Source organism: Macrobrachium nipponense, chromosome 9 (assembly GCF_015104395.2).
Source record: "Macrobrachium nipponense isolate FS-2020 chromosome 9, ASM1510439v2, whole genome shotgun sequence".
Lineage (NCBI taxonomy): Eukaryota > Metazoa > Arthropoda > Malacostraca > Decapoda > Palaemonidae > Macrobrachium > Macrobrachium nipponense.
The window spans coordinates 11,956,451-11,971,162 of NC_061110.1; the positions used below are offsets into that span (position 1 = coordinate 11,956,451).

The window sequence follows — 14,712 nt, forward strand, 5'->3', positions numbered from 1 at the left end:
ATGTAGAGGAATAGAATTAGCCATCATCATTGGCAGAAGCGATCAAGCTATCGTTATTAGAAGACTTGTACAATCATACCTGATCTTCACCATGTAAAACTTCAGAAGAATATATATATATTTTTATACTTCGTGTTTTCTACAAGAACCTCCTCACCGAATCATCATGAGTTTAACACATCGTCGTCATAAACAAGAAGATAATCCCGACTTCGTAAGTGATCTACAAACCCCAAGTCACTCCCATGAATATGGAAGTGCAATACCAACCGACTTAGCGTAAGATTATCGCAAGTCTAACATTACCTCATAGGGCGCCTTATTATACAAGGCAACAGCCCTAAAAGAACTCTTCAACGACGACGAAAGCAGCAGATTCTTCAAGCAACCTAGTATCATCGTTTAGTGAATAACTTCAAGAAACAAAACCGACGTGTCCTTTTTCCTACGGCAACGCAAGCTTCGTCTCTCATTAGAATCATTCAAGAAAACATCGTTAGTGAGCGTTTCCGGCACTTCAAGAAACAAACCGAACGCGTCTGCAGCATCGGATCTTTCAAGGGCTCGAATCATCCCAACAACGCGCACGGGGAAACTCAAGCCAAAAAACCAGGTCATCCGCTAAATAGAGAAGGAGGACCAAGGCCATGTGTCGTTATCGGAACACCGTGACTTCCCACAAAAGCAAGCTAAGTACAATTTTTTATTCATTTGGAGTAACTTTGAGTGTTTCCTTTGCAGGTCGAATTTCGTTATTCCTGTGGCTGAAGTTACGAGACATTCTTAATCTTACTTTTTTACAGAAATTATCTACATCATTGAGATTTCGCTACTGCGAGTTTTTTATCTTTGAGTGTCTGTTTCCAGAAGTTCTACTGAAATATCATAATCATATACTATGTTAATTTTATCATTTTGGGTGATTATTAATCCCTTACGTAACAAATCATATTAAACAGTGAATATGCGTTTACGCAGTTGGACGTCTGTATTTATACAGATGCATGGATAGGGTCGTTAAGCACAGTAGTGATTAGAAAACACACAAAAAACAAGTGGAACACCCGTACAAATCTATATAAATTAGAGGTAACACTATTTCGGGTCATGACAATAAATGCTCCTTTGCAAAGTCCCGATCGCAGTTTTAGCCTTGAGTTTTTTGAGTTATATAAAATATCGAACCTCAATGACTCAACTTAACTTTAAAAATATGGCTGGATTGCAAGGAATAACATGTCTGTAAAAAAACTTTCATTAGGCTAAATGCGCTGACCAGGATCCCTCACTATTTCAAATTTTAGCAAAGAATGAATTACAAACAGTTAATATTGAATGCAGTAGAGATAACTTGTCTTAATAGTAATCGCTCAGTGCCTATAGTTCGTCATTCATTGCTTTATACGTAACCAGCAACATAATGCTAAAAACACACAATACGTTGCCGATGGTAATAAAGAGAAGGATCCTAATTATTACAAAAAAAGAAATAGAAACAGTAGCCCTTTCAGAATCAAACAAGCAAACTCGGTTACTGTGTCACCTAGTCAAGCGGTCAAGGTTAGTTAAATCTGCCGAGTGTTCAAAGCATAGCAAATTCCACACAATAAGCGACTCTAGCAGAGTGGGGAAAAGCAATGTTGGTTCATACATGCCAATATCTTTTAGAATTACAAAGGATTTTTCCTATGAAACACACGACCGTATAAAGTAATCAGAGCAGGTTTTCGTTTTTTTTTAATAAATAAGTTATTATAAGTAGTGGTGGATTAAGCCCGACTGTACGCGCCGTAAAATTAGAATATCTTGTGTTATTATTTTAGTACACGTAATATCCTGTATTTACGGACTCACCGTCTGTTGTTCGAACTTCCCTAATGAGAAGTCCGGATAAGCGAGCGCTTACAGATACCTCTATAGTTATAAAAAACATTGATCTGTATCTAGTGTAATTGTAAGATCCATCTAGGGGTATACAAAACATTATCTTACATCCTGCAAAAGAAGGCGTGTTTATCAAAGGAAAATCCCATAAACCTTCAAACATATTAAAATCCATTTGAACAAAAAGAGACAGTTAAGCAAATAATAACTTATATAGAGGAACAAATCATTGTCTCATAAATCGTGATATTGTTCAACGACCCAACAGAATTCTCCCACAACCGCAGTCGCAGTTGTACGCAAAAAATCTCGAGAAGCATGCACCCTCGAATGTCTTAGTGCGTGTTAAAAGACTTTGCTGGGAAATGAAATTTTAATCCTTCCCGACACTCTGAAATATAACGATTTCCGCGAACAAAGCCCTAGACACGGTTGACTAGCAGCAACAAGTTAAATCTAGTGATCCACAAACTTATACATATCGTGGATACGGAAGTTATAAATATCACATTTTTTTATTGTTGCTAATTTTTAATCCCGCCCAACCAGTCGTAGATGAATCTCTCTTATACTCTATCTAAAGTAATATCCGTAAAGTCATTCAAGCAGAGGTGATTCAGCAGAAATTTTTTTTTATCTTTTACCTGAATACCAGGAAGTTTCTCCACTAGCGAGTGATCTCTGGGAAAAAAAAAACGGATGTAATTTAACACAAAATACGGTCTAAGGACAAACATAAAGCTATATACGTACCTTCGTATAGACTTTCACTGCAATTTCAAAATAGAGATAAATGACGAAGTGGAAATATGTTAGTAATAGGAGCCATTAGGAAATCAAATAGCCCATATAATTTTCCCTCTAAACATCATGCCATAAAAGATCGGACTTGGCGTATCTGCGTAGATTTCTGTCGCTTAAACAAGGAAACGACTCCCGATAGTTTCCAGTGCCATGTAGCGACGACATCTTATCTCTGTTAGGTTAGAATAAATTTTTCACCAGCTTGGACTTAATTAAAAGCTTTTACCTGATACCATTACCTAAGTGATTGTACCTCATACACCGTTTTCAGCACACTCAGGGGACATTATCAATTTTTTACGTATGCCTCCGGCTTACGTTACGCCCCAATTACAATATAGTGTTTGGAGACTTTTAGGGGATACCCTACATGCTTATATGGTTGGTCTTATAATCTTTTCTAAATACCTTAGAAGTACATTCACATAAACTAGAGCTAGTGCTACAGAGACAAAGACAAATAATCTCAGAGTAAAATATCTAAATGTGAGTTTTTAAAAACCGAACATGTTTATCTAGGTTTTATGTGTCTAGTCAAGGTCTTAAAGTAGTTCATGGCAAGGTGTCGGCTATTCATAACTTTCCGGTACCTATTAACGTAAAAGGGGGATACAGCACTTTGGCGCTGTAGTGGGTATTACAATCGTATGTAAAACTCTTCAATCATGACAGCTCCTTTAACAGATTTTACGAAGAAGAGCGTAGATTTATTATGGTCTAAAAAGCATCAACAGGCGTTCGATATCTTAAAAGCGGAATAATGCAGCTCACCTAACTTAAAAATCCCTGATTTAAATAAGGAATTTTTTTTTTATTGCAACAGACGCCTCAGACCAAGGGGTAAGAGGGGTACTACTTCAGTAATATGATGAACAGTTCTTTCCTATAGCTTTTTATTCACGTAAACTAAAGCCCTCTGAAAGTAAATATGCAGTAATAGGCAAGGAAGGGCTAGGTATCGTTAACTCACTAGTACGTTTTAAGTTCATAATCTATGGCTATCCTGATAAAGTCCTTACTGAACATGAGTCCTTTACCGAGTTTTTCAAAGGCTTTAATCACAGTCCAAAAGGAACTCAGTGACAAATGATCATTCAGGTCTTTGGAGCCAAGATAAGATATCTACCTGGGAAAGCAAATATCATAGCTGACGCATTATCCCGCAATCCCGCACCATACAGCAAAGAACCATTAATTGGACTAAAAGATATAGAAACATCCGTGCCTATTGTTAAAACCGTATCTAAACAAGAAAATTCCTTAACCCAAGAGATCGCGAGCATTGAATATCTAGGTTGGAGCGCAGAACTGTTACAAACTGAACAAAGCAAGAGTCAACAGACATAACCCAAACAATAAACACTTTGAACGGAAACAGAGTCAGCAGCAATAAACACCAAACAATAAACACTTCGAACGGAAACAGGGTCAGCGGCTAAGCAAAAACAATAAACACTTTGAGCAGAAACCCTAAAGCAAAAGTATATTTAAAGTATGTGTATCAGAATAATGTAATCAAATGTAATATTATATGTAGGTCCATGACGAGGAAAACCCGAAGAACACAGCAGATGACTAACGACCAGGTAGTAGTAATAATCTCTTTCATACCAATCGTCATAAACTGGTTGCATTCCGTCATCCAGGGTTCCCTACTATGTCACAGAAAGCCAAATCACTGTTTTACTGGCCTACAATGCTTACAGATATAAAAAGCACATAACTGATTGTAACACGTGTCATGAAAACAAGGGACACACTAAGACACCTGTCAGTTGAGGGCCTATCCCGTGCCAAATCCATCATGGAAAGAATATGCGTAGAATTATTAACAGAATTACGAGTCTGACAGAGGGAATAAACACTTCTTAGTGTTAATAGTTCCTTGACACGTTATATAGAATTAATAGCACTAAAAACAAACACCGCAATTGAGTGCGTTAGGAATATTTATGAGTGCTAAATCAGTAAACATGGAATTCAACACATAATAATCTGTGACTCGGGTGGTGTAAATCAATAATAATCTCCTTAACATGTTGTGTGAATTCCTTTCCATTAAGAAAACCAATAATATATTTTATCACCCAGAGTCAATCGGTTTGGTAGAATAAGAGATAAATAAAAAAGTGTCAATGTCTTACGAGTACAACTCGTGATATTGGATCCGAACTGGATTATAGCGGTTCTCGCGGTTTTAAATACCTTTATCATTTATATCTTGTATCTATAGAATTGATGCCGCAAGTAGCCTTATACGGTACGCCGCTAGAACACTTTTCCACATATTCAAGCCAACCATTAATTTATCAAATATATATAAAAAATATATAAATAAATATAAAAAAAATAAAATAAATAGGGATACAAGTGGAGTCAATATAATACACTCCGTAAGAAGTCGGAAGGGTTACAAATTATAATAAAAAAGGAATCACGATAAAATCAATAAGCAAAACGTAACCATAGGTTAATTAAATATCCAAATATATATGCGTAAAGATTTGAACTCTAACTTAACGCTTTAGTAATGACAAATAAGCTAAAAGTTCAAACACATATCAAAACCTACTGACATATTGTCTGTCCCGGTGATTTATATTCGTAGTAAAAAAAAAAAATAATAATAATAAATAAATAAATAAAATAAAATAAAATAAAAGAGATTTTAAAGTCAGGAAGTCTAGAAGTGAAAATGTTATCTATGGAATAATCCTATATGAATCTATACAGGGCTAATAATATATATAGAATTGTATGGAAAACCTTTTTTTTTTTTTTTTTTCATTAGTTTGAATAAGGAATATTTAATTTAACATAATTACAATTATGCAGATTTCCAACATGAAACTAATATATTGTTCAATTTTGGTACAGTTTTTTTTTCAGACATTCTTCTCATGTGGGTCGAGTATTAAAAAAAAAAAAAAATAATAATTTATCCTAAAGTCGTATCTCTTACAGCAAGTAACGTAACTCTTAAGCTGGTGACGACGTCATCAGTTCTAGAAGGTCTGTCGCGTTTGCCGTATCAGCATTGATTCCTTTAACCTCAAATATCTGCTTGCACAGGCTTCATCTCGCGCTTGCGAAGCAGATTGACTGGAGAAAGGAATGCTTAGCCCGAACTTCTCATGGGCAAGGCAGACGTGTCTATCCGTATGCGCAATGCAACTTTAGTTAAGGAGTTGCAATCATTTTAAAATTAATAACAAAATAAGCAAATAGAATTTCTATAACATCAAAATGAATTAATTTTTTTCTGAACCTCATAGACAATTAGAGTCAATAAATCAGCTTATGATAATGGTAAACGGACATTTAGAAGTATCAAGTCATGTATATGAAATATTTACTTGCAACATTAGCCTATTAAAATTCAAGTAAAACATTCATGGAAAAATGTCACATTTTCTTGAAAAACCCAAAGTTTATTTAGAAATTAGTTACATAGTGGGTTTTCTCGTTGCATCTCCTACCTATTAATAAAGTTTTTAAAATTACCCTCAGAGGATGCGCGCGAGAAAATTGAATATGAAACTTTTGTTAGGGCACATAGGATCAGATTTTATCACAACTTAATTTCAGTTAGCATAGAGAAATACAGAATCATGATTAATCTTCTCTTTGACTCTTATGTTGCCTGGCAATCTTACAAATAGCGCCGTTTTCCACTTCTTTGTCTAGTAATTTACTACCAGTAATATCGAATTTTCTTTGGGATTCGTATTGATATCTGTTTATTTTTTATAATTATGGATATTTTTACAGTCATCATAGACCTGGATAGGTTCACTCATTGTTAATGCCATGGATAAAAAAGTTTGTACAGCTGACTCTTTTGAATTCCAAAATATCAGCGAATTCCTGTGGGTTAAGTCTGGTCTAAATGGCTTTCTCCCCCTCCCGTATTTGGATGTTGTCTGAATTTACTTTGCCCTTGTGACAAGTATAATTTCACTTGCAGGCTGATTAATGGAACCTAGTTACAGTATCCTGCAGTACGAGAGTTTCACATCGCAACTTCAAAAAATCGTTCGTCGCTGCAGATGACTACAGTCAAGTAACAACCGCCTACAATGTGAAAGGAATTTCTTGGACTTCTTCGACCGACACCGTATCCCGTCGTTAATCTCGTTTTAATGCGGAATGCTCCGGCGGCTGTCGGAAATGGACTACAAAAGGGACATACTTCCGACAATTACGACCCGAAGGATATTCATCTCTACTTTGCTGGCGAAGGACTCGTGCTGGGGATGATTTCATTCATCTCGAACGTAATCGTGTAGCTTAGGATGCAGAGAATAAGTATGAGCGCAAAATAGAACGTTGGACCCGCCCAGGCAAATTTTCCCCTTGTTTTAACCCTGTGAAATTGGCCGTTTCATTTGGCTATAGGTGGTTGTCTGGAACTGTGTAATGGACGAAAAGTTGTTCGAACGCTAGTTAAATGTGTGGTAGTATAACCTCGGTCATGTATCCTATATATATAAATGATCATAAATAACAGAATCGAAATATATTTTTTGCGTGTACGCACTAGGAATCTATATATAAATGATCATAAATAACAGAATCGAAATATATCTTTGCGTGTACGCAATAGGAATCTATTTAAAGTGCACATATATTAATCATAATTATATGAATCCATATACATATGTATAAACAAATCAGGTAGCCTATAATCAATCTGTTACCTTTTATCTTACCAATATCTGCAGTTATATATGAGTTAGTATATGGATTAATGAATCAGATATATAACAGTTAGCATAAAAATCAACGAATCAATCAGCATAAACATTAATAATTTTATCAATTCATATATGAAATTTTTTATCAGTTAAAATATGATTTTTATCATGTTAATCTTCATTCTATGCAATTATCAGAGTACATTAGTATTTTCTGTAGCATATGTATCTTAATGAGATGAAGTGAAAAACTGTATCAGTATATATCACGTGATCACTATTATTTACGAATATCATATGCATATTATGTCTAATATTTTATTACTTGAATCTGTATTAGTGTACACCATTAATTTTTTACTTATAAGTATTTTATATATTATCTATATATATTCACATAGTGTCTGTATCACACTCCTATAAGTCAAATGCAAGTCGAGTTTGAGTAATATTCAGTAGTTGGTTTTGGTAGCTGACCGAGCTAATGTAAGTGTTTACATAATAAAAATATGGAATGTTAGTCCATATATATAAAAGACTAAAACTAAAGAGGTCAACCAGATTGCTTGAAGGAATGTGATCAGACTAGAGACGCTAAAGATGACGTATACAATAAAAGTAGGCTAAGATAACATGCCGTCACCTGTAGTCATTCAATTGTTTATAAACTTTAGTCCAAGCTCCCTGCTTGAGACAACTACCGCGACCTATAATTCAAACGGCCTACGTGATCTGTAGCGTGTCTCATTTTGATTGTATGTTCGTATGAAACTATGTCATCTGATTGTATGTTCATATGTTCGAACTACTGTCTGTTCTTTCATAACTTGTAACAGAGATGGTAGACAGGCAGAATAGAGTTAGCTATCGTCATTAGAAGACCTGTACCTCTTTACCTAAGCTTTATCATGTAGAGGAATAGAATTAGCCATCATCATTGGCAGAAGCGATCAAGCTATCGTTATTAGAAGACTTGTACAATCATACCTGATCTTCACCATGTAAAACTTCAGAAGAATATATATATATTTTTATACTTCGTGTTTTCTACAAGAACCTCCTCACCGAATCATCATGAGTTTAACACATCGTCGTCATAAACAAGAAGATAATCCTGACTTCGTAAGTGATCTACAAACCCCAAGTCACTCCCATGAATATGGAAGTGCAATACCAACCGACTTAGCGTAAGATTATCGCAAGTCTAACATTACCTCATAGGGCGCCTTATTATACAAGGCAACAGCCCTAAAATATCTACAGATGGTCGAGAAGACGCGGCAGCCCTCTTGACCAGTTTGACAGTGATTTCTGAGTGGAACGATTGTCAGTCTTGTTTTTTCAAGATTTTTGTAACTTTTTGGGATTTTCATACCAAGGTAACTTTCTAACTGTTACTTCTATGCTATTGTGTGTAAGATATTGTTAGTGTATGTAATTAGCTATAAGTTAAAGGTATAGTCATTATAAATATGTCAGGTTTTCGGTTCGGTAATCACTCATAACCTAAAACGTGCTCTCGGGGCGGAACGGGATGGGGGCAGAATGGGATAGTATCCTGTTCTGCCCCGTCACTTTTTATTGGAATAGGTTTGTCATTTTTTTTATGTTATTCCAGATGGTGCGAACGTACGTTAGGAAGACCGAGAGTCAAAAATGGGATGTAAATGCAATGTAGATGACAGTTGAAGCTGTTTTATCGTCTGAAATGGGGTTTTTGAAGGCTGTTAACCAATATAATGTACCGAAATCAAGCCTTGAAAGATATGTAAAAAAATCTAAGAACAATCCTGACTATAAGGTTGATAAATCAGATGGAAAATATAAAAATGTATTTACACCGGAACAAGAAGAAGAACTATAGACAGTTTTAATGGATAGGCCAACTAGACTTTCCCTATCCCATTCTGCCCCGTATGTGGGGCAGAACGGAAAATTTGCTGACTTTATTTTTGAAAACTAATAAAAAAACAAAATTTTTTTTTATATATTTACTTTTTGTATTGCATATGTTACTCAACTGTATAAAGTAATGTTTCATACCTTCAATATGTTTTTCGTTTTACTATCCATTTTTTTTAAATGGTTAAATATTAAGCATCCTGTTCTGCCCCGAGTTCCCCTACACGTTGTCATATTAGAAGGATGGGAACTTTTCAAACTTTTACCTGATAAGTTATTCTCACCTTCCCAAAACAGCACCTTGCACTTTCTTGTTTTTGTTTGTATGGTGTTTTTACGTTGCATGGAACCAGTTGTTATTCAGCAACGGGACCAACGGCTTTATGTGACTTCCGAACCACGTTGAGAGTGAACGTCTATCAACAGAAAAAAACACATCTCCCACACCTCAATGGAATGCCCGAGAATCAAACTCGCGGTCACTGAGGTGGCATGCCAACATCATACCGACCACGCCACTGAGGGGCTGCCTTGCATTTTCAAATATTAGCCAACTAGTGTTATGTACAAAAAGTAATTATTAAACTGCCTTTCATATACTCAAACAGCCAGATGAGCCCACCGTTTAACTGTGTTTGATCTGAGTGTACTTAATTGTTACAAGCTTGTCTTTTGTGCTTGTTTGTTTGTTTGTATGACGTTTTTACATTACAAGGAGCCAGTGGTTATTCAGCAACGGGACCAACGGCTTTACGTGACTTCCGAACCATGTCGAGAGTGAACTTCTATCATCAGAAATACACATCTCTCACCCCTAAGTGGAACGCCCGAGAATCGAACTCGCGGCCACAGAAGTGGCACACCAACACCATACCGACCACGCCACTGAGGTGCTCTTTTGTGCTTGTATTGCCATATTAGTGCCTTAAACCTATGTAAAAAAAAGTGTAGGGGTATATATAAGCATTCATTTGTATGACTGAAGAAATAGCCAATAACGGGCTTGCTGTACATACTGAGCTTCCTAAAACCAGACAGAAGGAAATAAACTCCAGTATTTAAAACGTGAGAAATTCAAGCAAAGTTTAATATAATAGTTCTTGGAAAGGAAAAAGCCTTAAAATTCAGTAAGTGGATAAGTATTATGTCTTCTTCTTTAAACACAAATTTACTTACTATATGGTCCCTTTTTCCATGCTTGCTTAATCTTCTTCCAATCTTTTGGGTGCAGACCCAATAATCCTAAAATAATGAAGAAAATTCAACTATTAATGAGGCATAATTTCAAAATTTAAACAATTTTGTAAATGGTAGTTCATTTACTGCTTGTTTTTGGGGGGAGAGGTTTGGGGTGGGGGCAAAAAAAAAATATATATATATATGACAAAATTGCTCTTCTATTAAGATTAAAAATACTGGTATATATGAATGCAGTTATTACTTAAAAACTTGATGAATTCAAGCAAAGTTTTACAACAGTTCTGGAAAAGAAGAGGAATTAGAATAGATACATTAATTTCTCGATTATTCTGCCCTTCCTTATCTGTAACTTCGAGATTTTTTGACACACTTGGATCAGGGGCCAAGGATCAAAGAAATACACACACACACACACACACATATATATATATAATATATATATATATATATATATAATATATATGTAAATACTTTTATTGAATTTCGTCTTGCAGCTTAATCTATGCTATCTACAGTGTACTACACATGTTTAAACATGACAATCAGTCCTTGGACAGGACAAATATTGATCTCAATCAAATACAAAAGGAATTATTATGGTTTGAAGAAACACTATTTATGGTAGAAAATGTAATCACGGGGAAATCAAAAAATTAATTTCGGGGTAAAAACTGCTCATACTTGGTGGAACAAAAAAATCAAGAATGGGGAAAGAAAAAAAATCACCTCCCCTTTTGGGTGGAGGTCAGGGGGTATAAAACAATGCATAGGGAGTCTTTGTGATTCTTTCTAACCTTACCCCAAACTGAGCTTGCTTCTGCGAATGGAAAGGCCGGGGGGGGGGTGAGATCAAACTCCGTATGAGCTACTTCAAAGTTTTGTTGAATTTTATTCTTACCCATATGAAAAAAATTATCCTGAAAGCATGTATATATTTTTGTAATATGCACACGATATTAATAGCAGAGAGGTATTCTAACAATTAATTACCTCAAAGTAATGATTAATTAGGAAGAAAGGTACAAAATGGAGTGATTCTTTCTTGCCCGATGTTACTATACAAAATAGTCAGGACGCAGCTTGATTTCAGTGACACAGCCATTAACAACTACTGTAGCTTCTCGAGGAAGTAATTGTCAATTGGTGGAAAAGGCAGAATGGGGAGAACGAAGGACATTTTAGTAGAGCCGTTTGAAGGTAGGAACAGCGATACTTTCGTTGCAGTGATGAAGGATTATACATTGCACGGGTGGGGGGATCACCGTCGTCATATTGGATTGTTGGGAAGCACATTATGATTGTTTTGGCTCTGGGCACCGAAGGCTACGTCCACTCCAGGTTCAATCATTCCATCAACATTATGGATCCAGTATGTAGCCAGATCCAAGCATTCCCAATGGCGGTGGCTGACACAAGTTGAGGTCCCCTACTTTTCCTATTCATTACTATATAATATACCGGGTCATATATATAAACATGGTATTTCTACAGAAGCATTCCGCACGGACTGCGAGGAACGTAACCGCGGATACGACATCCACTAGGGATTGGGGCGTCCAATGTATTTTGCCGTGTTTAGTACTGGCCCCTGGGAGTAAATTACAGTCGTCCGAATAAATAATACTTAAAATTCTTGTTCAGTAGGTAAAACTTCATAGAAAAACCGCAACTGCCATAGTCTAGGCCGCCGCGGATAAGTACCCTAGATCTACCCTTCCGAAATTCGCGCTGTTTTGATATGCACGGCGCACTGTCGTCAAGTTCGGTTCGCGTTTCCTTGGATGACGTCACTTTTACCGAGTCACATCGGCCTCACCCAATTTTGTCCTCCAGGACGTCTGTATACTCATCCTCTTCCCCTCACACAATTTCATACCTTTCCTCCATTGATTTTTCAACCATTATTCTCGGTGTTTGAGGTATTTTACAATACCTTGTCGGGTTCAGTGCGACATAAATGGCTGCCTCTGTTTGAGCAAACTTGGGCATCTCCCAGAAAGCAAAAATGGTGCAGTTTCAAAGTCATTTTCCGCCAACTCACAAAAACGCGAATGCCCGAAGTACTCCAACCCCGCATCATTGTTGGGTAGCGTTAGGAAATAAATTCAACTACTTTGTCTTCAGCAAAGGCAATAAAACTAGGAAAAATAACATTCCAATGTAATAGCGAATAACATTCCAAGGTAAAAGCGGAGGCATCTACAAAAATGTACTACCTTTCAATACGTCACTTTCGTCGCTAGAAGTAGAAAGTATATCCATATTATTCATTCCTTCCTCCAGCACGGCAGACTCGTCATCATTCACTCCGTGCTCCATTTTTCGTCAAAAATTGAAAAAGATTCTGCGTTAAAGTTTGTTGACAAGAAGCGTAAGGAGGGACGTGCAGTTCTCAGGAAGGTTGTTCTGTTGCTAACAGTGATGGAGCAGCTGCAGCCTGAAGGCGCCAACGGTAGGTCAGTGTTGCCATATTCGAATAGCAAGATTATGCTAGATGGTGAAATTTTACTCCATAAAAAAAATCTTAACTGCGCTAACTTTATGCCAAAGAAAATTACATTATATATATATATATATATATATATATAGATAATATATATATATACATACATAAAATATGATATATATATATTATATATATCTATTATTTTATATATATATATATATATATAAAGGGATAAGCCACGAAGGAAGATAAACCACGTTTATCTTTCCTTCGTGGCTTATACCTTTATTTATGAATTTATCACGTTCCAAATTTCTTGATTCGTTACACCACACACTTTCAAATATATATATTGATATATCAGTTACACACACACACACACACACATATATATATATACATATATCCTGTAAGATATTATAGATATAAGTGCTTCATTCACCTACTGTGAAACATACGGAGCCTAAATCTACTGTACCTATAAGTGTATATTTTAAAAATATACCTGGGAATAAGAAAATGTAGCTTTATACTTAAACATATCCCAATAATTCAGAGACAATATATATTGAAAATAAGTATAATATATTTTTCGATATATTTAATGATATATATATATATATATATATATATATATATATATATATATATATATATATATATATATATATGAGATCTATGAAACATCCGCTCGTAAATTATCTCATTTACGAGTGATCTGTGACTAAGCCTAATTCTTCTATAGCTGTGTGTTCACAAGCAAAAGAAAAAAAAATTCTTTCTCTATTTTGTAAATTTTGCTAGAATTATGCCAATTGTTTCAGAATTGTGCTAGAATTACGTTAAATAGATACGTACGTATATATGCTAGAGGTCTGAAATTTGCTCAAATTAAGCTAAAAGCACAAAATCATGCAAGATCTGGCAACACTAGTATCAAGTGATCATCCACGTTATGCATTTTTTTTTTTTTCTTTTTGGAGGTCGGTTGGCCGATTTGGTTGATGGGGCGTTTGAAGCGATTTCGTGTTCCTGGTTGCTTCTGTAGTATATGGCCTATAGATGTATCAGTTAAATTCTAAATCCTTTAATAATATGCATAAAACCTCCTACTTCTGGCACGAGCCATGGCATAGATAGTGGGATGACGGCACCAGATTCTGTGGCAATTTGTCGTACACGAATTTTAAATTCTGAATAGGATAGCACTGTTGTATACTTAGTTATATACTTTATTATAGCGCTGACGAAAAATGTTTTACTATTGTGAACAATTGACTTGATAACGAATGCGCAAAAAATTCTTTTTTCTTTCTTTCTTTCTTATGAATGCTGTGATGACGAGATCTCTCCCAGCAACAGCAACGCGTTATAACTAGTTGAAACTGGTATAGTTTTGTTTCTTTTCGATGGTGTTCGGTTTTACTAGACCTAATGGAGGAAAATTGCTTCACTATTATTTTTATCATATCATATTCAGAAGATGAAACATATTCATATGTTAGTTTGTATGGTGTTTTTAAGGTGGGTACACACGTGAGAGCCGAACCTTGTATGTGTAACTGAGTTACGCATATACGGTTACAAGGTGTCAAAATGTTTAGGACGAACCGTAACCACGTTAAACACGTAACTTCATTACAATCCACTGCGATCATCAGTCTGTCTCTGTCCGGGTTGTTTACCGACGATGGCTACCATGCAAGTAGCAGCTGCCCCGTATATTTATACACATAATTTAACGAAGATGAAGCGAAATAAAAGAAGATGGTGGCAATC

General features: G+C 35.7%; 1 protein-coding gene across 3 annotated transcripts in view; it reads right to left on the minus strand.

The window, feature by feature from the left end:
• The window catches only part of LOC135218286 (uncharacterized), a 71,913-nt gene extending 58,998 nt beyond the window's left edge, over positions 1-12,915 (minus strand). For all 3 annotated transcript variants that reach the window (XR_010315276.1, XR_010315275.1, XM_064254495.1), the window contains exons 1-2: positions 12,704-12,915; positions 10,464-10,529 (exon numbers count right to left, since the gene is read on the minus strand). Coding sequence is in view for 1 of the 3 variants with exons in the window: in XM_064254495.1 (XP_064110565.1) it covers positions 10,464-10,529; positions 12,704-12,806 (169 nt within the window). In the remaining 2 variants the exon portion in view is untranslated. The remainder of the gene's footprint in view (positions 1-10,463; positions 10,530-12,703) is intronic.
• Between the last annotated feature and the right edge of the window lie 1,797 nt (positions 12,916-14,712).